Source organism: Maniola hyperantus, unplaced genomic scaffold (genome assembly GCF_902806685.2).
Source record: "Maniola hyperantus unplaced genomic scaffold, iAphHyp1.2, whole genome shotgun sequence".
Lineage (NCBI taxonomy): Eukaryota > Metazoa > Arthropoda > Insecta > Lepidoptera > Nymphalidae > Maniola > Maniola hyperantus.
Window position 1 is genome coordinate 1 of NW_027188997.1, and position 26,873 is coordinate 26,873.

At 37.1% G+C, this 26,873-nt stretch overlaps 2 protein-coding genes and 1 long non-coding RNA gene across 5 annotated transcripts; 1 reads left to right on the top strand and 2 right to left on the bottom strand.

Moving 5' to 3' along the window:
• Positions 1-2,325: 2,325 nt before the first annotated feature.
• Positions 2,326-4,233, bottom strand: LOC138404640 (uncharacterized). The gene is made up of 3 exons (XR_011238508.1): positions 3,848-4,233; positions 2,752-2,888; positions 2,326-2,662 (listed from the first exon to the last, which is right to left on the bottom strand). It is a non-coding gene; the product is annotated as an uncharacterized lncRNA (long non-coding RNA).
• Positions 4,234-10,420: 6,187 nt separating this feature from the next.
• On the top strand, positions 10,421-14,891 carry LOC138404641 (uncharacterized). Of its 3 annotated transcripts, XM_069509213.1 has the most exons (3): positions 10,421-10,697; positions 12,682-12,877; positions 14,051-14,891. In XM_069509213.1, exons 2-3 carry the CDS (start codon positions 12,739-12,741, stop codon positions 14,887-14,889), a joined length of 978 nt encoding a protein of 325 aa, XP_069365314.1. In that variant the 5' UTR covers positions 10,421-10,697; positions 12,682-12,738; the 3' UTR covers positions 14,890-14,891. The 3 variants fall into 3 exon arrangements, with proteins under 3 accessions (XP_069365314.1, XP_069365313.1, XP_069365315.1); XM_069509212.1 differs by lacking the exon at positions 12,682-12,877; XM_069509214.1 differs by lacking the exon at positions 10,421-10,697 and having other exon boundaries at positions 12,529-12,877.
• Positions 14,892-19,567: 4,676 nt separating this feature from the next.
• LOC138404643 (uncharacterized) lies at positions 19,568-21,132 on the bottom strand. The gene is made up of 2 exons (XM_069509219.1): positions 19,781-21,132; positions 19,568-19,592 (listed from the first exon to the last, which is right to left on the bottom strand). Exons 1-2 carry the CDS (start codon positions 21,130-21,132, stop codon positions 19,568-19,570), a joined length of 1,377 nt encoding a protein of 458 aa, XP_069365320.1.
• Positions 21,133-26,873: the final 5,741 nt, after the last annotated feature.

Consider the following 26,873-nt stretch of genomic DNA (forward strand, 5'->3'; position numbering starts at 1 on the left):
TACCTACCTATCCTTTCAAATTCATCCATCCTAATTAAGCGGGTTAACAAATAGATACATTTTGATCAATGTGAATAGGTAAATTTCGTCTATTCAATTTCATTTATATTATACTTATTCATTTACATCTATTTGAATAGATAAATTGGATCTATTCCTAATTGATTTTAAAATACGGTTTGTTCAATGTGAATAGGTAAATTTCATCTATTCAATTTCATATATTTATACCTATCCACTTACATCTATTTGAATAGATGAATTGGATCTATTCCAATGGATGAGAAGCGTCGTATTCTATTAAAACTTATGTTTAAGAAATACATTTTGCTCTATTTGAATAGATAAAATTTCATCTATTCAATTTCACCTATTCATTTACGTCGATTCAAATAGATGATGTTTATCTATTCTAATAGATTGTGGCATCTATTCTAATAGATTGTGGCATCTATTCTAATAGATTGGGGCATATGGATCTCCTATGATCCAGATGCCCCAATAATACCTACTACTTCTCTCTCTCTCTCTCTCTCTCGTAGGTATTTATTTCTCGGGTCACGCAAGTCCGACCTGTCTGTACTTGAAATTATTGTATCTATGTGAATTTTAAGCCAATGTTAAATGTATTACCTATTATAGGAAATGAATGAATTGTTATATAATGTACCTACTAACCAATAAATTATGATAAGTTTTCACTGTATTCTGTCTTTTATTGATAAAACCCGTCTTTTGTTTGCTTAAGATACTTACATTCTAAAGGTGCATACTGACAAAAATTATTAGTAGGTTACTAAACTATAGTACATAGTTCTAATGGAGGAGGCTTTTACTGCCCTAGGCGGGCCTTACAATGAAACCCATTATCAATACTTATAATCTATACTAATATTATAAAGAGGTAATGTCGTTAAGTTTGTTTGTAGGGGGTAATCTCTGGAACTACGGAACCGATTTTGAAAATTCTTTCAACAATAGAAAGCTACATTATTCCTGAGTGACATAGGCATATTATATACTCGATCCGATCGATTATAAAAATAGAGGAAAATAAGGGAATTGAAGCTTTTTACATACTAGGAGACTTTAAGGTGACGCTGGATGCACGTCCGAACTGCTCGGCCCACGTGGGTAACCTGTATGCTATTTCACCTAACATTGTGATAGAAAGAGATAGACTCAGTGATGAGCAGTGTAGCGAGTGCATGCGCTCACACTAGCGTCCGGATAATATATTGATGATGGCACACAGATAGTTGGACAGATGTCACCGATGAATTTTTGTAAATATATGATTTATGAAGGAACTACTTATTTCAATTATTATTGTATAAGATTTTATGGAAGAGCGGGGTCGCCTGCCACGAGTACTCGTAGCAATACTAAAACAGTTACTGGGATGGTCCCAATTACTACGCACTATGTGAAATTGTTTTACCTACTGAAATAAATATTTTTTAATTTTTTTTTGAATGATAATGATTACCTACTTATCTTTTGATGAATACTATAAAATCTCACTTACATACATACCTATTAGGTAACTACTGCCTCAGCGTGTATAAACAACTCGTATATATTATAGAAATCCATACTTCTATGAAGTGTCTGTCTGTAATTTCGAAATAACTACCGCAAGCTCATAATATTGTTATTTGAACTGTACCATAACAGCTGAATCAAACGTTTTTAAAAACTGTCTGTCTGTCTGTCTGTTTGAACGGGCTAATCTTCGGAACGGCAGAACCTATTTTGACGGGACTTTTACAGACAAGTAGAGGATTAACAAAGGATACTTTTTTAACCGAGTTTTAAAAAAGGAGTTGTGTTTTTCTACCTATGTACACAGAAATCTCCGAGATTTCTGAACCGATTTGGGTATTTTTTTTAATTGATAAAGAAACTTTGCAACATTGTCCTATATAAAATGTCATTTTATATAGGACACACAGGATTTCAACTCCTCAATCCTGATGCTGCAGGGGACATGACCACCAAAACTTATGGGATTTTGAAACTGTCGGTTATAAATTGATATTGGAGGTAGGTACCTATATCTACCAAGTAAAGACTTTATCATTGAACTCGAAGACCCACTTCTCGACCCTGATGCTGTACCTAAGGAATTGCATTGCTAAATCGTGGTGATCCCACGGAATTTTAAATGAATCATCGCCCACGCCCGTTCGGTACCCTCATTCCGCACATTGTTTTGATTAGTCAGTCCACCAATCACAACAAAGCATTCTCCCCTGTCCCCCGCCAACATTTTACGATTTTGTTTTCATGTTTTTACATGAAAACAAAATCGTAAATGCGTACTCTAGGAGTTGAATTCTCTGTGCTGGCGGATTACCTATTAGGAACACATGATTACACATTCGTTTGTCTGTGAAAATAACTTTTGTTGCCTACACTTATCTATTAGTAGCGACTAAAAACTATATATACTATCTACTTGTGTATACAAAAGTCAAAATAAATTCCACTTTGATCTCAAAAATGAAAATTTTATTTTTATAAGTAGGAAGTAGGTACAATTCAATTTCCCTCTAAAAGCCCACTACACACATAAACACAATATGTATCATTTTCTGTTTCAACAGTCACATTAGATGTATCATTCGACGCAGAACTATTGAAGCTCTCCATTTCATTTCTGGAATTAATAAACATACAATCAACATAATTATATTGTGAGTATTATCTATATAGAATGTATGCAAAAAACATAGCATAACAACTTACAAGTATGGTATGGTAGACCTTTCAATATTTAGTACAGAATTGAATGTTGCAGCATCATGTTGGATTTCAGTGGTACGTATATTGGGCACATTCATTTTATTTTCCTTGTTTTCTTCTAAAAGGAATGTCTTGAGTCACTAAAATACAACATAATTCAGCATTGACAAATCTGACAACAAATAGTAAATCTCTATATTATATAAAAATGAATCGCTGAATGTGTTGCTGATCGCAAATCTCGAGAACAGCTGCACCGATTTCGCTAATTATTTTTGATAATATTCCTTGAAGTACGGGGATGGTTCTTATGGAGAGAATTTTTTTTAAAAAGTCCTGAAAAAGAATCGACTGTAGGCGGTGCGAAGTTCGTCGGGGCAGCTAGTAACATAATAATTATATTATCCTAATCCTAATCTAAATATATAAAAGAAAAAGGTGACTGACTGACTGACTGACTGACTGACTGACTGACTGACTGACTGACTGACTGACTTACTGACTGACTGACTGATCTATCAACGCACAGCTCAAAATACTGGACGGATCGTGCTGAAATTTGGCATGCAGATAGCTATTATGACGCAGGCATCCACTAAGAAGGGATTTTTGAAAATTCAACTCTGGAGGGGGTGAAATAGGGGTTCGAAATTTTGTGTAGCCCACGCGGACGAAGTCGCGAGCATAAGCTAGTCTATAATATAAAAATGAATCACTAAATGTCATCGCAAATCTCGAGAACAGCTGAACCGATTTCGCTAATTCTTTTTTTAAATTAGGTATTCCTTGAAGTACGAGGATGGTTCTTACCGAGAGAAAAATTTAAAAAATTTGAATCGACTGTTAGGCCGTAGGCGGAACGAAGTTCGCCAGGGCAGCTAGTGGAATTATAAATGTGAAAGTGTAGATGTTTGGATGTTTGTTACTCAATCACGCAAAAAAGGCTGAACGGATTTGAATGAAATTTAGAATTCTTAACTGGATTAACACATAGGCTACTTTTTATCCCGGAAAATCAAAGAGTTCCCGCGGGGTTTTGAAAAATGTGAAATCCACGCGGACGAAGTCGCGGGCATTAGCTAGTATCTAATCAACTTACAAACACAGTGTCAAATTTTCAGAAGCTGGCTCTAAATGGTACGGTGTGATAGCATCATAATCTAATTCAATTCGATTTTTTGCTTTGTCGTTTCCTTGTCAAAGAAAATCCTGTGATCCACTAAAATAGAAGTATAATATATAAGTATTTATTAAAAATAAATAAATGTCATCATCAAATTCACCATCCTGGAGAACCTTGAAAACGACACTCGCGTCTATTTTTTATAAAAAGTGCTGGCCCGCCATCTTAGATTAAAAAATTAATGTCATTATCAAAACCAGCATCCTGGAAAACCTGAAAACGACACCCATTTCTATTTTTTGTGAAAAGTGCATGTCTGCTATTTTGGATTTGAAAATAAATGTCATTATCAAATTCAGCATCCCGGAAAAGTACATATTCAGTCAAATAAAATTCCCGTTGAGTCACATTGTTACTCACGTCGGGTGTGACTCACGGGAATAACCCCGAAAAAGTAATGGCATTATCATCACAAGATAATATTATGGTTTGGAAAGATTCTGATGAATTTTAATAGATCTCCTCTTTGCAAGCGATTTGCTTTTGCGAGTCTAAACCGTTTCTTTTTCCTCTTCCGCCAATCCATTTTTGTTTCTGTTACATGAAAACTCAAGTATATAATTAAATTGTCTAAGCACACAATATGACCTACATACTTATATTTGTAACTAGATGATACACGCGACTTCGTCCGCGAGGATATAGTGGTTTTTTAATCCCACGAGAACTCTTTCAAAAGCGATCACTATTTCAAATTTCAGCCAAATCCGTCTTGTACTTTTTGCGTGAAAGGGTAACAAACCTATACACACACACACGCAGATACAAAATTTCGCCTTTATAATATAAGTGTGATTTGACAACCCTGACTTTCGGAATTCGGATAAGTCCAAATTATATTTTATTACTAGTTGATGCCCGCAACTTCGTCCGCGTGGAATTAGGTTTTTAAAAATCCCGTGGGAACTCTTTGATTTTCCGGGATAAAAAGTAGCCTATGTGTTAATTTAGGGTATACCCTAAATTTAATTATATACCAATACGTGCAATTTATAATTTAAAACCGCGCGATTCGCTACGAGAGATATTTAAGGAAATAGGTATTCTTACAGTAGCTTCCCAATATATTTACAATAATATAATTTTTGTACGACAAAACATTCACAGTTACAAAAAAATCAGTGATCTCCATGATAGGCAAACTAGAAACAAAAATAAGCTAGCTACTCCTGCGCTCTGCCTCTGGAAGGTGCGAAAGTCATTTGTGGGAATGAGTGTAATATTTTATAATAAAATTCCACAAGCAATTTTAGACTTGCCTTTACACAAGTTTAAAAAATGTGTTAAAAGTATGCTCCTAAAAAAAGCATATTATACAGTCGCAGACTATGTAAACGATAAAAAAGCTTGGATTTGACTCGCTCCAGCAATGCACGGGGGTGCAATGGCTTGTATAGTACGGTATAATAACATTGTAAATTGAAAAATTAAAAAGAGCAACCGCCGAGTTTCTTGCTGGTTCTTCTCGGTAGGAACGGCATTCCGAACCAGTGGTAAATTAAACCTGACTATTCATAAGCACTTTTAAAAAGTTTACATGAATAAAAAAACATTCTATTCTATTCTATTCTATTCTATTCTAATTAACACTTTTATCTATCTCCATTCCCAATTTCATCCAAAACCGTTCAGCCGTTTTTGTGTGATTGAGTAACAAACATCCAAACATCCACACACACACATCACTACACCTATTATAAATGTGAAAGTGTGTTTGTTTGTTGGTTCGTTGGTTTGTCCTTCAATCACGTCGCAACAGAGCAACGGATCGAAGTGATTTTTTGCATGGGTATGGTTGACCTGGAGAGTGACATAGGCTACTTTTTATCCCGGAAAATCAAAGAGTTTCCACGGGATTTTTAAAAATCTAATTCCACGCGTACGAAGTCGCGGGCATCACCTCATCATCATCATGATCAACCCATCGCCGGCTCACTACAGAGCAGGGGTCTCCTCTCAGAGTGAGAAGGGTTTTGGCCATAGTCTACCACGCTGGCCATGTGCGGATTGGTAGAATTCACACACCTTTGAGAACATTATGGAGAACTCGGCATGCAGGTTTCCTCACGATGTTTTCCTTTACCGTTAAAGCAAGTGATATTTAATTAATTAAAACGCGTATAACTCCGAAAAGTTAGAGGTGCGTGCCCGGGATCGAACCCCCCGACCTCCGTTTAGAAGGCGGACGTCCTAACCACTAGGCTATCATAGCTTCACCTAGTTTATAATATTAGTAGGATATATGTAAACTACTACCACCAGCTGTCGATACGATGCATTCTAAAATAAATCGACCGACCGACCGACAGACCGACCGGCCAAGTACGAGTCAGACTCGCGCCCCGAGGTTTCCGTACTACAATAGTAAAATGTTTATCTCTAAATCTCTGTTTAGAGATAAGCATTTACAATGTAACTTAATTTATTACTACTATGTAACTAGAATTTCGGTACATATAAAAATGAATCGCTAAATGTGTTGCTGATCGCAAATCTCGAGAACAGCTGAACCGATTTCGCTAATTCTTTTTTTATAATATTCCTTGAAGTACGAATCTGGTTCTTACGGAGAGAAAATTTTTAAAAAATTCCTGAAAAAGAATCGACTGTTAGGCGGTACGAAGCTCGCCGGGGCAGCTAGTGAAAAATAAAAATAATAAATAGGTAAATAGTATTTTTTGACATTTTGCATGATAAATCAAAAACTATTTAGTATGCACTAGATGATGCCCGCAACTTCGTCCGCGTGGATTTAGGTTTTTTAAAAATCCCGTGGGAACTTTGATTTTCCGGGATCAAAAGTCAAAGTCAAATGATTTGTTCAAAATAGGTAATAAATTACTCTTTTCGATTGTCAGTTGTTGGATTTGTAAAATATAGTGTTGATAGACCTTTTTTTTGGGTTGTGCCACACATGACATACTTTATTCCGGCGCTTCTTCTACTTGAGGTTTTTTGACTTTATTACTCAAGTATAAGAGGCGCTGGGATAACCTAACCAGTTGGTAACTGGTAATGTGTGGTACAGCTTTAAAAAATAAACGTTTTTTCTTTTCTTTCTTTTTCTTTTCTAATAATATGCCATATGACATAATGCTGTGAAAGTAACTAAAATATACTAGTCTCGCCGTTTCTATGTCTGTCAACAGGTGAGATTGCAGTCAAGGGCTAACTTGTATCTGAATAAATAAATAAAAAAGTACTATTTATACGAAGCGTTGCGTACTTTGTTTGTAAGACGGACAGACAGACAGACAACAAACTGATCCTATAAGGGTTCCTTTTTCCTTTTGAGGTACGGAATCCTAATGATCTCTCTTTTTGCACTGCATTTAACCTGAATCCAAGAATTTCCGATCCGAAATAGTCGTAAGCAAGACTGTATCGTCACCTACCACCAGGTGAGATTGCAGTCAAGGGCTAACTTGTATCTGAATCAATATTATTATTATTATTTTATTACTTATAATAAAACTGTAACAGGTGAAATTCTGTACATTGAAGATATTTTGAAATTTTTTTTTCGAGGGCACTCTATAATCGATACTGAACCCAAAACTGGAATTTTTTTCATTTTTGTCTGTCTGTTTTTTATCACGGCCGCGCATCACGCTGAAACTACTGAATGGATTCCAATGAAACTTGGTACGATTTGACGTCATACTATGAGGAAGAATATAGGATACTTTTTATCCCGAAATTCAGCATGGTTCCCTTAGGAGAGGGGTTGAAAGTTAAAATGTATACTGAGCTGTAATTCATTAACGCGTAGTCCGATTTCATTCATTCTTTTTTGTTAGAAACCATACATGTTAAAACTTCAAGTTCCAACTTCTCAACCATCATCATAATAATGACGGGTAGCTTTTGTACTTTTGGATTTCAATCAGCTGTTTTAGGAATAGTTGATGTTGAATTGATATTAAAGGTACGCTTAGAATAAACTATCTCTGGTTTAGGTACCAAGCAACGACTTCATAATTCAACTCGATATCCCAACTCTTCAACCCTGATGATGCAGGGTATTGCACTCCTAAGCCACTGTTGATTGTGAGATAATATTGTAGATGCCAAACATATATACCATTATTGAACTTTAAGTTCCAACTCTTCAATACTGATGCTGCAGGGTACTGCACTCCTATTCTATGGGTTTTAGGAACTGTTGTTGGTGAATTAATATTGTACCATTTACTATTGTACCAAACCACGACTACATGGTTGAACTCCGTTCACAAAAATCCACGCACTCCATCGAAATCCTATTCTATTCCAAACTTATTCGACAGCGTGACAGGAGTGGAGAAGGCGGATAGGGACGTGTGAGGGGTGCAACGGATCAACGTGATTTTTTCCATCATCATCAGCCTGCGGTCGTCCACTGTTGGACATAGGCTTTCCCTAAAGAGCGCCACCACACCCGGTCCTCAGCCTTCCTCACCTAGCCACTTCCCGCCAGCCTCTGTATATCGTCGGTCCATCGTGCTGGAAGGCGTCCCACACTACGCTTACTTATACCTACGCGGTCTCCACTCAAGAACTTTCCGGCTCCAACGGCCATCACCTCTACGACAGGCATGACCTGCCTTCTTTTATCCCAGAAAATAAAAGAGTTCCCACGGGCTTTTGAAAACCTACATCCACGCGGACGAAGTCGCGGGCGTCAGCTAGTAAATAAATAAAAAAGTACTATTTGTACGAAGTGTTGCGTACTTTATTTGTAAGACGGACAGACAGACAGACAGACAGATAGACGGACAGACAGACAGACGGACAGACGAACAGACGGACAGACGGACGGGCAGACGGACCGATGGACGGACCGACAGACGCATGGACGGACGGACGGACGGACTGACGGACGGACGGACGGACGGACGGACGGACGGACGGACGGACAGACGGACGGACGGACAGACGGACCGACAGACAGACAGACAGAGGGTTCCGTTTTTTCCTTCTGAGGTACGGAACCCTAAAAATATAAAGAAATACCACCAGGTAGGTACCTACCTACCTATATTATTATACATATACAGGTACCTTTTTAGGGTTCAAGGAAAAAAGGGACCCTTAGGATCACTTCGTTGTCTGTCTGTCTTTCCGTCTCTCCGTCTGTGTCGTATCTGTCACACAAACCTATAGGATACTTCCCGTTGACCCAGAATCATGAAATTTAGTAGGTACGTAGGTCTTAGAGCACAAGTAAAGGAATAAATCCGAAAACCATAGATTTGTGATTACAACTTACAAAAAAAAATTAAAGTGTGTTAATGAAAAAATAATTAGTATTTTCAATTTTCAATGAATAATAAGTATACCAAGTGGGGTATTATATGAAAGGGCTTTTTTTTTTTTTTTTTTTTTTTTCTAGATTTTTGTAGAGGGTTTGTTTACAACCTAAACATGTCACCCTCATAGGAGCAAACATTTCATTATGTTCTAACTTCTAAAATTTGAGTACGTTTTATACAGCTTGCACAGTGCTCTGGCCTCCTTAGACAAAGGGAGGGCCAAAACACTGTTACAAGTACCCACATCTCTCAAGTCAATATTAAACCTATTTATAAAATTATGCCTTTCTATTTCGTTCCGGACACACTCCACTAAGACGTGATAAACATCCTCGATTATATCGCATTCTGTGCATTTTGGCGAGTTTGATTTTCCAATAAGGTATGCAAATCCGTTCAGTGGAATGTGACCGGAACGTAGTCTTAAAGCTACTACAATTTCGAATCTACTTAACTTAGCACCAATAAACCACGGTTGCCGAGGGAGGGATGGCTGTATAGTCTTATACCATATGCCTTTGATGAGAGATCTCTGGTCAAAATGTTCCTTCCACATATCAAAACATCTTTCTTTTACTAAAAAAATTAGATCACTGAAATAGGGTAGCCCATCAAATGACCAGTCAGAATACGATGCTTCTTTGGCTAGGTGGTCGACTTCCTCGTTACCTGGCAAGCCTATGTGAGATGGGATCCATTGTAGACATAGATACTTTTTATTAGATAAGATCTTAAGGATTGATTTTATGATATCATATGCTAGTGGTACACCGCGAAAAACAGTTGTAGTACATTTCAACATATGCTGAAGGGCACTCTTTGAGTCCGTAAGAATCACATAATTGCCAGGAGCAAGGGAGTCAATATATGCCACAGCTTCCGCTATAGCCACCAACTCAATGTGCATGATAGACATATTCGAATTAACTCGTAATCCGACCGATGTTCCCGATTGAGTGTCTAAGAAAGCCATACCAGAACCATCCTCTCCTTTGCAACCATCCGTGTAAATCCTGTAGAAATTTTCATATTTATCGGCAATGTAATGCATACAAAGATTTTTTAACACATTCTGATTGTATTGCCTTTTAGCGTTCTTGATCGTCTCAATCTCCGTGTTAACTACATTTGTTAAATCCACATTGCTGATCCAAGTATCTAGGGAAAAACAGTCCAAATTATTAAGGTTCGTACGCATCTGAGCGGCGCGGCGCGGCGCTTCAGTGAGCTTCACGTCGCGGCACAGAGCTTCAAAATATCATTTCTATCATTTTGTATGGCGCATATCGCACTAGAGCGGCGCGGCGCGGCGCTTCACCGCGCGTTGCCGCGCGGCACGGCGGGAGAGAATATTTTGAAGCGCAGCGAAGCGACGCGCAGTGCAGTGACGCTAGTGCGACATACCCAGCGGCGCGGCGCGGCGCTTCAGTATGCGTACGTCGCTCGAATAAGATACACGCGCATCTTGTTAGGTAAGTATTTAAAGTGCAGGCAAGAATCGGCAAGATAGACCTCAAAATAAATAACGCAGGTTTAGTTTTTGGCACATGACGTGTTCCTCATGCTCTTAGAAGTAGGTATATCCTCAAAAGTCCCAACCCCTAGGATGTCGGCTTCCCCCCTTCCCAGTGTCTAAATGAATAAATGTCTCTCCGAGCGTTATGAGAAAACATCAATGGTAAAAATAATCCTGATTAAATAACTATAATATATTATGTACACATTATACCTACCTACTTCATCTAGGTAGAATTAATAGTTTCGGAAATATGCCTACCTATTGTTGTACTTGTGTTTATATTATACTAGCTTATGCCGCCGACGTCGTCCGCGTGGACTACACAAATTTCGAACCCCTATTTTACCCCCTTAGGGGTTGAATTTTCATAAATCCCTTTTTAGCGGATGTCTACGTCATAATAGCTAGTTAGCTAGCCAGCATGCCAAATTTCAGCCCGATCCGTCCAGTAGTTTGAGCTGTGCGTTGATAGATCAGTCAGTCAGTCACCTTTTTCTTTTATATAGGTATTTAGATATAATATGTACCTGTGTTTACCTGCCTATTTTATATATTCTATTGCACATAAAACAAAGACATTTTGCGAAAATGCTTTTTCTAATGTAATTTCCACAAAACCTAAGGGACTAGCTGATGCCCGCAACTTCGTTCGCGTAGATATAGGTTTTTTAAAAATCCCGTGGGAACTTTTTGATTTTCGGGATAGAACTAGCCTATGTGTAGGTACAAATAGGCTACTTTTATCCTACAGGGTATAATCTATCTCAGGTATATAGGTACGAGTAGGTAATTCCCGGAAATGTGCTCACCTATAGAAAAATCTAAATCCACGCGGACGAAGTCGCAGGCATCATCTAGTTGCACCCGTGTGAACTCTTTGATTTTCCGGGATAAAGAGTTGCCTACCTCTGTCAATTCCCGGAATGCAAGCTACCTCTGGTCCAAACTTCATGTAGATAAGATAAGATAAGATTTATTTATTTGCTTTCATGTGAATGGGCCTTTAACAATCCTGTGGAAACTCTTTCATTTTCCAGGATAAAAAGTAGCCTGTACTTCCCCGGGATGTAAGTCAACTTTGTACCAAATTTCATCAAATTCGGTTAAGCTGTTGAGCCGTGAAAAGCTAGTAGATAGACAGACAAATACACTTTTGCGTTGATAATATAAGTAAGGATATGCATAAATAATTTTTTAAAATTTCCATAAAATCTATCATCATCATCATCATCATCATCAACCGATAGATATGTCCACTGCTGGACATAGGTCTCTTGTAGGATTCTATTACCGACCTGTGTGGTATACCTATTGTTTCTAATGTAATTTCCACAAAAACTATTAGGGACTAGCTGGTGCCCGCGACTTCGTTCGCGTGGATATCATAGGTTTCTTTTTAAATCCCGTGAGAACTTTTCGATTTTCCGGGATAAAAGTAGCTTATGTGCTAATCCAGGGTATAATCACAGCTTTACGATTATAATCTATCTCCATCCCAAAGGGGGTTGAATATTTTAGTATGGAGCCTGGCCCTCCTAGTAGTCCGCCATTTTTCTTTTTAAGGTTCCGTGCCACAAAAGGAAAAAACCGGTCAAGTGTGAGTCAGACTCGCGCACCGGGGGTTCCGTACTAGTCTTATTATTTCAACATTTTGGACGATAAATCAAAGACGATTATACAGATAAAGCCCTTTCATATGATACCCCACTTGGTATAGTAATCTTACTTTAGAAGTTGAAAATACTAATTATTTGTTCAAAACACTTTTTTTGTGATGTATTTTGCGGAAATTACGCTAAACCAGGGAGACATTTGAGGGGTGAAGTGAGGGAAGCCAAAATCTTAGAGGTGGGAACTTTTGAGAAGAAATGTTTAAGAGTATTAGGATTATGTGTGCCAAAAATCAAAATTACGTTATTTATTATATTTATTTATAGATTATACAACTACGTTTTTCATTCAAATTTTGCAAAAACTCCTGGGCTAACTAGAAAATGGAGTTTGATGAAGAGAAACTAATTAATTTAGTTAGTGCTTACCAAGAGCTGTACGATCTCCAACATGAGCACTACATGAACCAATTAAGGAAAAGCAATATATGGGCGGAAATTGCAATAGAAATGGGTGTATCAGGTAAGTGAAACAATGTCTTGGAAATTTTGTTTTTATTCGAATCAGTAATCATATAACTTATTTTTATTCTACTTCTCGCCGACATCCTCTTCTGATTCTATCTCTTTGCCATGGCACTGACCCTTCATTAGAAGTAAAATAATCTTTAAATTTTTCGCGAATCTCGAAGGCATTATGTATGAAATTGCCACCTATCTGTGGTAAATTTTCCCAAACTGCTTCTGATGGTATATTTTCTTCGGTAGATTGTTGTTCATTCAAAAAGGTAACTGTATCATCTCTCAAATAATTGTGAAGACAACAAGTTGCCAGAACTATGTTATCTACATTTCTCGGACAAAGGGATATCGTGCGATAGAAAATTCTAAATTTTTGGCATAATATTCCAAATGCATTTTCTGAAACACGACGTGCACGGCTGTGACGGTAATTATAAATCTTTTTTGATTCATCATCCAATTGCGATGTGCCAGGATAGGGTCTCATGAGGTACGTTTTCAAAGGGAAAGCTTCATCACCTACTATGACATAGGGCATTGGATTGCTTATTACTGACAATGGTTTTGGAGAAGGTACATTTAAGCTCTTACGTTCTAGTTTTTTGCCTAGTTCAGATCGGGAAAGTATACCACCGTCACTGTTTTTTCCAAGATCACCCACATTTACAATTACAAATTTATAATTTGCGTCCACTAAAGCCATCAACACGATTGAAAAAAACTTTTTATAATTATAGTAAAGTGACCCACTTTTGCCAGGAGCTTGTATTTTTATATGCTTTCCATCCAGTGCTCCTAAACAATTAGGATAGTTCCATTTGTTATGAAAATCTTCGGCAATTTTTTTCCACATTTCTTCATTTGGCTCAGGCATAACTAATTTTGATAACACTTCCCAAATAACTGCGCAAGTAGTATGGATGATTTCTTGAACAGTTGAGTAACCGAGGCGAAAACTTTCTCCTATTGTTTTGAAGGAATCTCCAGTCGCCAAAAATCTGAAAAAAAAGCATTACTTATTTTATTTATTTATACTACTACGAGACTACTTAAAAATTTAATATTTCTTAAAATTAGGGTATAAATAATTTGTTTGATTTAAATAGAAAATATTTTATAGAATACACTTTAATATTTTGAAAAAATACTAATTTCTTTAAATGATTATTTTCAGCTAAAATTTGTAAAGAAAGATGGAAGTCGTTGCGAGATAGCTACAACAGAAGTCTCAAGAGACAGAAGACTAAAAGTGGAGATGGAGTGTCGTCGTTGAAAAGGTGGCGGTTTGAAGAACAGATGGCTTTTCTGCGACCTTTCTTTTCCGAAAGAAAGGTCATCAGCAACTTGGAAACCGTCGAAGATGCATCAAATGTGGACAATGACGTATTTACTATAAGTTCCACTCCACCATTGACTGCATCAACCATGTTTGCTGACATGAGAAGAAGAAAAACCAAAAGAGTTATACCGCGAAAATCTGAGGTCGCAACACTGTTGCAAAAATATATAGATAGCCGGGAAAATCAGTCACCAAACACTAACAATAACCCCATACATTCTTTTTTCGCAGCAATGGCCAATACAGTTATAACTTTCCCTCCGGATATTCAACTAAAGATTAAAAATCAGTTATATTTAGCTGTTTCGCAAGCTGAATTTGATCTTCAGCAGAGTGTTAATGCTGCTGAAGGTCGAATTCAGCTCATTCAGCAGGATCTTCAATATAATATACCTAGACCAGAAAACCAGTACCTTAGCACTGAGTCTGAGTCTCCAACTCCTACACCTACACAAGCAAGAACCAGATTTTTGAGTTCTGAGTCTGAGTTAGAATATACTGATGTTCTAGCTCAGACTCAGTCAGAGAATCCACCTCCTTCCAATTCAATAAAGACTGAATGCGATGTTTCAGCAAGATCCAACGTGGATCTTGCTGAAACATCGCGTCCTACAAATTCTAAACAATATTCTATTACTCCAGATGGTACTTTGGTGATATATGATAATTTGTAATAGGAAGTATGCCTGTATTTTTTTTTACTATTTTTAATTCACCTTTTACATTGTTGTAACTTAAAACAACCTACAAGTCAACCATTTTGAAAAAACTTTGTTTCAGTGGCCAGTGATAAAACATGTGTCAATCGACGGGATAAGTGATTACAATCGAAAAGCATTCCATGATAAAACGTCGTAACTGATATACTTTTCAACCATTTTAAAATTACAGCCCAAAAACTGTACAAGTTTTCGATTTTTAAATTTAATTCTTTGAATAACTTGCAAATTTTCTGTAAAAATTACTATGGCACTTATCCTGCGGATTGTTTTAAAAACATCTACGTTTCGTTAGCTATCCATTGGTTCAAAAAATTTACAAAAAAATCATAAAATCAAGAAAAAATTACACAACAAAGAAACCAGGTAGAAAATTCTAACAAATGCTATTGCCAAAGAATTAAATCAGAATCAATGTAAAAACGAGTTTAATGCAAATTCGTTAAAGATTATTTTTCAATGAGGTCAAAAGGTAATATAAAATCAGTCAAGTGCGAGTCGAGCTCGCACACGAAGGGTTCCGTACCATCTAAATTAAATAATTTACAGGGTAATTTTGCTCTGAATTAAATACTTTTAATAATTTCATCAAGTACTTATTTAATTCGCAAATTTAAATTTTGCTCGCTTATTTTAAACTTTTAATTTTATTTTTATGGTTCTATACTTCAAAAGAAAAAAGGAACCCTTATACCCTCACTTCAGTGTCTGTCTGTATGTCTGTCTGTCCGTCTGTCTGTCGTGTCTGTCAAGAAAACCTAAAGGGTACTTCCCGTTGACCTAGAACCATGAAATTTGGAAACTAGGTAGGTCTTAAAGCACAACTAAAGCAATAAATCCGAAAACAGTGGATTTGTGGTTACATCACACTAAAAAATTACAATGTGTTGATGAACAAATAACTAGTATTTTAATTTTTAAAGTAAGAACTAGGTATACCAAGTGGGGTATCATATGGAAGGACTTTACCTGTATATTCTAGAACAGATTTTTATTTATTTTTATACCTAATAGTTTTTGATTTATCGTGCAAAATGTCGAAAAAAATACCCGAGTACAGAACCTTCGGTGCACGAGTCTGACTCGTACTTGGCCGATTTTTTATTCACATACAAGTTAGCCTTTGACTGCAATCTCACCTGGTGGTCAGTGATGATGCAGTCTAAGACGGAAGTGGGTAGCCTGGAAGGAGTATGGCAGTTTTTACTAAATCCATTCCCCATAGGTATCTTTACGGCGTCGTACCGAAACGCTAAACCGCTTGGCGGCACGGCTTTGCTGGTGAGATGGTAACTAGCCACTGCCGAAGCCTCCCACCAGACAGTAATTAATAATTAAGTAATTAAATAAAAAAGAACTACCTAAGGAGATAAAAAAACAGTGGTTGTGGTAGGTATAATGTCAAGACAATAAAGATTCAGGGGAAAAATCAAGTGGAAAACCACACGCATTTTCCCTATTCTATGTTTATATTTTATGTTTCCTATTCTATGTTTGTATTTTATTTTAATTGAATTATAACGTTTTAGTAAAATAAGTTTTTGTTGTTTTTGTTGTGTTCGAAATTTAAATTAAAAATAAATGGTACTTACCTAACTGTAACCATGAGTCTTTCTTCTGCACTGATTGATTTTCTAAAACGTGTATCCTGTTGCTTTATATATGGTTTTATCCAGTGCAATAGCTTAAAGAATTTTGTCTTCGACATTCTGAAGTAAATGTGAAATCGTACAGAGTCATTAAGAAGGCGAGGAAACAAAATGTGATATTCGCCTTCTTGATAGCGTGACTTTGGTATGTCAGCAATCCATTTCTTCTTCTTTTTTTTCTCTTCCATAATTCGTTCTTCTTCTGCACACAACAATGAAATAATAATTAAATCCTCTTCACTGTCGCTCATCTTGCGACGTTGTTGCTCGTACGCGAACGGGTATAAAAGTGACGCGCAAGTGACGCGAGGTGCCGCGTACTGAAGTTGTAGTGCGGTAGGCACCGTCGAGCGGCCTGAGGTGAAGCGTTCTGCAGTCGGACTGAAGCGCCGCGCCGCGCCGCTCAGGTGCGTACGAACCTTTACTCTTATGAAATGCGGTGTGTTTGAACTCGTCGTGAACTAAAGCTAATAAAGGTTTATTTTTGCATCTCCAATATCTATCTTGACAAAGGGCACTGAGAACACTAAGTGTATTCGCTAGCTCACTTTCCGAGATTGATACCGACTTAAACCAAAACTTCCCGGCCAGGTAGTATCTTCTTGTACATAAGGGTTGGAGATATAGCTCCGATTCCATTACATGAATCGGCGTGCTTCTGATAAAACTACCAACAATCCGCATGTATTGGTTCTGAATTTTATCCAACTTACTTAAGTGTGTATTACAGCTGTTTGCAAATAGGAAGCTAGCATAATCTAATCGGCTTCGTACTATAGCAATGTACAATTTTCTTAAATGGGTTGGGTGAATGCCCCACCCCGGCCCTACCAATACTTTAAAAACATTAAAAAACTTTGAGCATCTTTCTTTTAATTCATTAATGTGTTTTTTCCACCTTAGAGAATAATCTAACCATAGACCTAAGTGTTTTACGCAATTGGCCATCTGCAGAGTAGAATCATTGACAGTTAAATTTACCGTTGCATCTTTATAGCCCCTTCTAAAAATACATATTTTACTTTTGACTGCTGATACCTGTAATCCTAATTGCATCGCAGTATGAACAAATTTATTTAATTCTAATTGTAAGACCTGTGACCCTCTTTGGGTATTTTTGCACATCAAATAGATTACAAAATCGTCAGCGTATTGAGAAATTGAAACCTTATCAGTATTTATACATTTACACAGATCTAATGTCGCAATATTGAAAAGCAGAGGTGAGAGCGGATCTCCTTGAGCCAACCCCTTCCCAGTTTTCCGGCAAATATATGAATTCTCAACATTAATTTTAAGATTCCTCTCATTTAAAAAATTCCACAAGTAGCTGCATAATCTGCCACTGATTCCTAATAAGTCCATAGACTTAAGTAGCACTGAAATATCTATATTGTTGTAGGCATCTTCTAGGTCTACGAAACAAGCTATTGTGGCTTGTTGTTTAGATAAAGCTATTTGTATTCTTGAGACTAATGTGGATAAATTTTCCAACGAAGATCGACTTTTACGAAAACCGGTGGTAACTGGTAATAGAATCCTATTCTTTTCTATGTGCCACTCTAATCTATTGATTAGTATGCCATGAAAAATTTTACAGATGCACGATATCATTGAAATGGGTCTGAGAGATAAAGGGAAGTTAGGACCTCTGCTGTGTTTTGGGATAGGAATAATAATTATATCCCTCCATTGTTTAGGAACAAATCCATTCATAAAAAAAATATTGTATAGTTGTAATAAGATATTTTTGGCATTTTTAGGTAAGTTCTTAATCATGGAATATGATATGTTGTCGGCACCAGGGGAAGTATCTTTATTTTTAATACAACTAAGCAATTCTTGCAGTGATATTTTTGTACCTAGAGATACGTTGCTTGTTGAGAAAACTGGTTTATCCGGAGAAACATAATCAGGTGTGAGCTTTTCTAGAAGTTTGACACATTCATCCTTTGGAATATTACTGCTAGGATTGTGACGGCCCTTGAACCATCTCATTTTATACCAAAGCTCGTTTTGATTGGAAGCTCCATCTAAAGAATTGCAAAACGTTTGCCACGATTTATTACGGTCGGTGCGTATCCTTCTCTGTGATTTTTGAATTTTCTCTTGTAAAATATCAAAATTTTGGGGGGTGGGATTACGTCGAAAAGTTGACAGGGCCAGTCGACGTTCTGCAACACATTTAGAAAGGTCCGGGTTCCAGTAGGGCTTAGGGCGAAATTTTTTAGAAGGGTTCAGACTTATTTTTATATGTGGAATATGAAGATCTGCAGCTATATTTAAGTAATTAATAAAATTATCGTACGAAGTCTGTAAGTCTTCCTTAAATTCAAATTTTTCAAACATTGATTTTAGGCAGCTTTTATAGTTTTGCCAATTAGCCTTTTTGTAATTACGTTGGGGAAAATTATTAGGACGGGCATTAAATTCAGTTGAAATTTTAATCATTAGGTGATCACTGCCCAGAGATTCGTTTAAAACCGTCCAATTGAAGTTCAAAACAATATCTGAAGATATTAATGAAATATCTGGAGCTGACTGCCTACATTGACCACTCACCAGATGTACACGCGTCGGAGTACCGTCATTTAAAGTGCAAAATAAATGGTCTTCGAGGGCATCAAATATTTGAACCCCTCTTGAGTCGATTTTATTAGACCAATTTGTATGGTGACCATTGAAGTCGCCTAATATTAATGTTTTCTTTCTAAATCTTGAAAATAAAATATCCCACTCTTTTTGATGTGTACGTGCCGATGGAGGACAGTATAAAGAGATAATATGATTAATATCGTCGCAGTTATGAACTTTAATTCCTATCATTTCTATGCCTGAACTTATATCTGATATTTGCAGCAGGTCAGCTTTGATAGATCTATGCACAAATAGTGCGACACCTCCATACGAGTCCGCCCTATCTTTACGGAAGATATTGTAATCTTTTACCTGTAATGTCGTGCTCGAGTCTAACCAGGTTTCACTCAGAGCAGCAATGTGAACTTTTTCCTGCAAGAGAATATTTTGAAACGACAACAACTTAGGCTTAACACTTTGCGCATTCCATTGTATAATGTTCAGTTTTATGTTATTATTATTACTAGCCATTATTAATAAATGAGTCAATAATTGTCTTAATAAAGGACCAGTCAGATATATAATCCATCAATGCCGAATACACCCACTCAAATACGCACTTTGCAATATTCTTAATTTTTAATTGTATAGGAATTCCTTTCAAAAATAAAATATTTTTAAGCCTGCTCAAAAGCTCTAAAAATGGTATCCTGTTATTTTGTTGATTAGAATTATTCTCCTTTTCTTTAGTATTGTACAAATCTTCACTTTCCTTAGTAATTTCTTCCATATCTTCAAATCGCCTTCGTGGAGTCTTTGTTGTTTTAGCTGTACTGTGAGAACTAGTTGGTTTGTGAATAATAGCGGTAGTCTTTACAACATGTGCATATGTGGATGTATCTGATGATGCGGGCGGTTTATTTATATTTGCTGATGTGTAGGACGTCGTAGGAAGAATAGGTGAGGAAGGGCAGTCCGGCATATTGGGTGGCCTCTCTGGTCTCAATGGCACGTAAACAGATAACGCTTTTTTATAGGTACAATTAAGTTCGGCCATTATCTCTCTAAGTTTTCGTTCTTTAAGATAACTGGGACACGTCTTTGACATCGCCATATGGTTTCCATTACAGTTAACACACTTATAAGTTGTAGTTGTGCAATTGTCGTGGTTTCCACCGCATTTTGGGCAAATGACCTTGAATGAGGGACACCTTCTAAGAATGTGACCTAGCCGCCAACATTTTGAGCACTGAGAGACCCGGAAAATATATGGTTCTATATTAATTTTGAGACCGTCTACTGATATGTATTGGGGTAGCTGTTTGCCTCTAAAACATAGCCGAACGCATTCACTAGGAGTCCAGCCGTTTACCGCTGTATCGCTACGGCGGTCGAGGCGCATAATGGATAGTAATTCGATTTCATTGGGGCATTCAATACTTTTGGCGATTTCTTCGCTTGACAAGTCCAAGTCCACTCCTCTTATGATACCATATGATATATCTTTCTCCAACGCCCTATAGATTCTCCAGCCTTTATCAATAAACTCCCTACAATTTTCTAGTTTCTTAGCGCTGATTTCATTAGGCACATGGAGCCGAATTTTAAAAGGGCTGATATATTTTACTCTTTCGATGTCACTCAAATTATTCTTTTTAAAAAGTTTTGCCATTGCAAACTGTTTGGGTAAAATTTCCGAACTAGAGATATATATTTCAATTGAATCGTTTCCGGGTTTCGTCTTTTTCCCTCTGCTTCCCACCGTAGTCCATTCACTCTCCTCATCATCTGATCTTGTTCTCTTCTGAGCTCTTAAATCCTCTTCCCTGCACACTTCTAAAGTCATATCTACCTCTTCCTCTTGGTTGTATTGGTGCTCTTCTACTAACATTACTTCCTGTTGTATATCATTCTCGCCGCGTAACACAATTGTATTATTTGCATTTGCGTACCCGTCACTGTCTTTACTCATTGCGTATAAACCCGTCCGGCCGGCCGTAGGCAGGTAGATAGATACCTACGTTGCTTCGCGGCCGGCGCGCGTAAATAAAATTGTAAGCGGTAGCACTCGGTCGGACGCGGCTCCTTCGCACGGTTACCGCGACGAAACTGATGAAAGGGCTTTACTTGTGTATTCTAAAACACATTTTTATTTATTTTTATGCATAGTAGTTTTTGATTTATGGAGCAAAATGTCAAAAAAATACCTGAGTACGGAACCCTTGGTGCGCGAGCAACTCGCACTTGCCGGTTTTTTAAAATTAGATAAAATAAATAACTAAACAAAGTTACTTACCTATTGTACTAGGACCACACGAGTAGATATCCCTACTAGGACCTCAACAACAAAGTCAGGTCAATAAACCAATGAATAAAATTGGTGTCCAAATTTCAAATTCCAGAGGTCAATGTACAAAATGCAATAAGTATTTGAAGGACTTATTGACTCTGCTCTGCTCAATCTTCTACACATTTGCATAGCCACTGAATTAATAAACGAATAAAAATTAATTTTATAAAATCATTACGACTTTTGTTTTTGAAAACATAACAACAGTTGTCGTCATAGAAACCACAATATTACACGCGCAGCCGCGCGCCGCTGGGCTGGCCCTTCCCTCCGCCACCCGCGCGGTGTCTAATGTTTTGGGGTGAGAAGCATGATGATTTTAGCCGAAATCTAGCGCTTGAAAAGGGTTGAACAGTAGTTTGGGAAAAGTATTTTTGAGAAAAAACTACTGAATTTAGGTTTGCAAAGTAAAGTTATTTCAACTAATGAATAAATAAACTACGTGTAATGATAAATTGTTTTAGAATTTTCATATCCCTAATCTTATTTATTTACGCCCAAAGTTGTCATAGATTTAGTGTTAAAATAGGAATCTTTTGAGGCTCGTAACTTTTAAATCAATATTTTTTTCAATGTTTTAGATATCATTGAACCTAGATAATGACGAGATAAATCGATATAATTCTTAGTTTTGTGCGTACAATATCGAATATTGTTGTATTTTCCCTCCTACGTTTGTATGAAGAAAGCACCGAACTGAGCTGCCTTAATGCCCATCCCAGAGAACTATTATTTAATGAAATGCTAGATTTTTGTAGTGAAGAAAGCTGGTTTTGTATAGACTCAAGTATGTGTGATAAAAATACATTTACCTTTCATGGTGAGGCTCATGGTTGCAACAAGTGGTTGGACCACTGTTTAGTCACTCTTTCTGCGCGTGACACAGTAGTAAGCGTGTCTGTAAATTATGATGTGTTCTGGTCGGACCACTATCCTCTTGTGGTAGAATGTAATTTAAATAAACTTAAGCCTAAGGTTGCGCAACAAATAATAGGAAGACCTGTGAACCGTGTTATTTGGGGTGACAGGTCTCCACAACAGATTAATTCTTATCATGATATTTGTCACACTAAGTTAAGAATGATAGATCTTCCTGAGGCACTCAGAGATTGTTACGATAACTTCTGTAGTGACAAGGATCATCACGCAGTCCTTTGTAACATGTATTGTAAATGATTGTAATATTATAAACATACTGTCACTGGCAGCAATTCGCACATCAATATCAATCAATACTTATAATAAAACTGTAACAGGTCAAATTCTGTACATTGAAGATATTTTGAAAATTTTTTTTCGAGGACACTATAATCGATACTGAACACAAAACTGTAATTTTTTTCATTTTTGTCTGTCTATCTGTCTGTCTGTCTGTCTGTCTGTCTGTCTGTATCACGGCCGCGCATCACGCTGAAACTACTGAATGGATTCCAATGAAACTTGGTACGATTTGAGGTCATACTATGAGGAAGAATATAGGATACTTTTTATCCCGAAATTCAGCATGGTTCCCGTAGGAGAGGGGATGAAAGTTAAAATGTATACTGAGTTGTAATTCATTAACGCGTAGTCCGATTTCATTCATTCTTTTTTTGTTAGAAAGGGGATATTTTAAAAATTGTTCCGTAAATATTTCAAGGTAATCGGTTTTTAACCGACTGTCAAAAATGAGGTGGTTCTTTTTTCTACATCGATTTTTTCGAGGTTTCTGGACAGATTTGCAAATTTTTTTTTTAAATCAACAAAAAAAGTTTTCGTGGTGGTCACATAAAAAATTCTGGATTCAACTCCTCAATCCTGATGCTGCAAAGTACTAAAGTCCTAAATCGTGGGGATTTTAGAATTTCTGATAGTGAATTGATATTTTAGGTATCAAGCAACGGCTTCACGATGACACTCCCAGTCCGAAATACTCTAACCTGATGATGCAGGGTACAGCACTCCTAAACCATAAAGATTCAGGAACTGTTCCTGGTGAAATAATATTGTAAATGCCAAGCCTAGACTATGTTATTGAATTCCAAGTCTCAACTCTTCAATCCTGATGCTGCTGGTGAATTGATATTTTAGGTACCAAGCAATAACTACTTACACTAACAAGCTTAAAATAAAATAAAAACGTTAAAAAACCGACTTCCAAAGACACTAGGTACAAAGTAAAAAATAACTTTTGTTTCTACACGTGTATGAATGTATGAAGTCGGGCGAGCATAATAAAAGAAACTAGAAATCAAAGCGTGAAGCTCGCCCGTCTTCGACATATTATGTACACGTGTAGAAATAAAAGTTATTTTTTACTTTGTAGTGTTTTTGGACGTCGGTTTTTTTTAATATTTTTATTTTTGTAGTTTAGGAATTACAGACATTACAATCATCAATTAGGTACATTTAACTTGAAACCCGGAATGTACAGGAATCTTTAAACGTACAGCTCAGCTTAAGCTGGCGTGTGCGATTTATCGAACTTATCTAGGCATAGATGAATAGACATACGGTCTATGATCACGGCATCGTACCAGAACGCTAAATCGCATAGCGGTACGACTTCGCCAGTGGGGTGGTAATTAGCCACGGCCGAAGCCAGGCCAGACCAGACCAGAGGAAATGTAGAATTTATAAAATTCGTAACTGACACTGCCGGGAATCGAACCTGGACCTTCCATTGATAAGACTACAACATTACCGTGCTACAGCGCTTACCACTGTGCCAGGGAGGTAGTCAAAATTAGAATTAATAGGTAGGTACACTACCAAGCAACGACTAGATATAGTACGCGACAGGTCGAGATGGCAATTGGGTTATGAGGCTTGGGGACGCGAACGCCACGCACACCCCCACACCGGCTTAGCGCATACCCACCCCGATTGCCATCTCGACCTATTGCGTTCTATACATGATCAAACTTCAAGTGCCAACTTCTCAACCATCATCATCATGATGACGGGTAGCTACTGTAATTCTAGATTTGAATCAGCTATTTTAGAAATAAAAATAAAATAAAATAAAAATCTTTTTTATTCGAATAAACTTTTACAAGTACTTACGAATAGTCGGATGCTCTTTTCAAAGAATAGTCGATGTTGAATTGGTATAAAAGTTACGCTTAGTATAAACTATGGCTTACGTACCTACCAAGCAACGACTTCATGATTCAACTCCATATCCCAACTCTTCAACCCTGATGATGCAGGGTATTGCATTCCTAAGCCACTGTTGATTGTGAAATAATATTGTAGATGCCAAACATATATACCATTATTGAACTTCAAGTTCCAACTCTTCAATACTGATGCTGCCGGGTACTGCACTCCTAATCTATGGGTTTTTAGGAACTGTTGATGGTGAATTAATATTGTACCATTTACTATTGCACCAGACCACGACTACATGATTGAACTCCGTTCACAAAAATCCACGCAATCCATCGAAATCCTATTCTATTCCAAACTTATTCGCCAGCGAGACAAGAGTGGAGAAGACGGATAGGGACGTGTGAGGGATGCAACGGATCAACGTGATTTTTTACATCATCATCAGCCTGCGGACGTCCACTGTTGGACTGCCTTCCCTAAAGAGCGCCACCACACCCGGTCTTCAGCCTTCCTTATCCAGCCACTTCCCGCCAGCCTCTTTATATCGTCGGTCCATCGTGCTGGAGGGCGTCCCACACTATGCTTGCCTACCTACGCGGTCTTCACTCAAGGACTTTCCGGCTCCAACGGCCATCACCTCTACGACAGGCATGACCTGCCTTCTTTTATCCCGGAAAAAAAAAGAGTTCCCATGGGCTTTTGAAAACCTACATCCACGCGGACGAAGTCGCGGGCATCAGCTAGTATTGAATATTTCACTTTTTAAATACCCTTGCTGATTGCCCTTTGTACTTTTATAGTAGCAGTAGAGATACGTAGTGATTATATACTCTTTGGTAGAGATAAGATTCACAAATCTTAATGTTTAGGTCATAGAGATAGATTTAGCAATGGTTTAGCTCTGTATATTATAATACTCTTTGGTTTGGCTCTTGGATGAATGATGTTTAGCCATGCCATAGAGATATTTGTAATGTTACCCGTCGTCAATATATGTTTGACAGCAGCTGGTTTTTTTTTTTTTTTTAAATCACAGCTTTGTTTATATTCTGTGGTTGTGTCCTTGTTCCGTGCAGTGTTTAGGCCTTAAAGGACTGTTATCCAGGGCCGTAAAATAAATTAAAAAAAAAAAAAAAAAAACCGTGCAGTGTAGGCCTTAAAAAACTGTTATCCAGGGCCGTAAAATACATTATAATAAAAAAAAATCCGTGCATTGTTCTTTTTCTCTATGCTCACTTTATCAAAGAGTATAATATAATAATCAACGATTATTGATTAACGACCAGAAATAAAAGCGTTTCACACATAGAGTAAAGTAAGTTTCACAGCGTAGGTACATTGAATATAGTGTTACACGCACAGAGTACTTTTAACATATGGAAATAGAGTACTATCTCGCGAGCTAATAGTGGCAACAGCTTAGTAGCGCCATCTGTATCTGACGAATGGAACTAATATTCATAATATGTACATACCTACCTATATATATAGACTGCTTTATAGGTTCATACCAATACATATAATACATACATATAGGACTGCTATGGAAGGTAGGACTGTGTTCAGATTAATTATTTATTAATATTTGACTCCCTTACAATTTAACATATCATGTAAATTTAAAAAAAAATCTATAATAATTAATCTGAACACATATTTTTAAATAATAGAAATTTTTGGATTCTAATCTTTATTTTTACCAAAATTAATCCTAATCACTCTTCCTCATCCTAAAACAGTTTATAAAGTTGCCTGAGGACTGGGGTCTGGTGCCGAGTAGTTTAGTTTCAAGATATCAATATTATGAATCCAGGTCATAAAAAGATCCAAATCTTTTGCACGATTTGGAAATTCATGCAGGACATTTTCTAAACCTGAAAAGTAAAAACATGAGTATCTTAGTATGGTCACAAGTTCATAACATGTTCACTAAATCTGACTCAATTAATCTAATCACATCTAATCTGAGGTCGGGGGTTCAATCTAGGGCATGCACCTCTAACTTTTCGGAGTTGTGTGTTTTAACTAATTAAATATCACTTGCTTTAACGGTGAAGGAAAACATCGTGAGGAAACCTGCATGCCTGAAAGTTCTCCATAATGTTATCAAAGGGTGTGAAGTCTACCAATCCGCACATGGCCAGTGTGGTATATGGCTAAACCCCTTCTCACTCTAAGAAGTGACCCGTGCTCTGTAGTGAGCCAGCGATGTGTTGATCATGATAGGAATTTGGTCTAGAAAAACTAAAGAAATACCTACTTCTTTATTC

What these genes read in the sequence shown, in the direction of transcription:
- LOC138404641 (XM_069509212.1), top strand. Translation starts at nt 10,502, where the DNA reads ATGGCGCATATCGCACTAGAGCGGCGCGGCGCGGCGCTTCACCGCGCG. An exon ending in ATACACGCGCATCTTGTTAG is followed by an intron (nt 10,698 to 14,050) that starts GTAAGTATTTAA and finishes GATTATTTTCAG; the next exon opens with CTAAAATTTGTAAAGAAAGA.
- LOC138404643 (XM_069509219.1), bottom strand. Translation starts at nt 21,132, where the DNA reads ATGAGTAAAGACAGTGACGGGTACGCAAATGCAAATAATACAATTGTG. An exon ending in AAAATTAAGAATATTGCAAA is followed by an intron (nt 19,593 to 19,780) that starts GTGCGTATTTGA and finishes ATTCTCTTGCAG; the next exon opens with GAAAAAGTTCACATTGCTGC.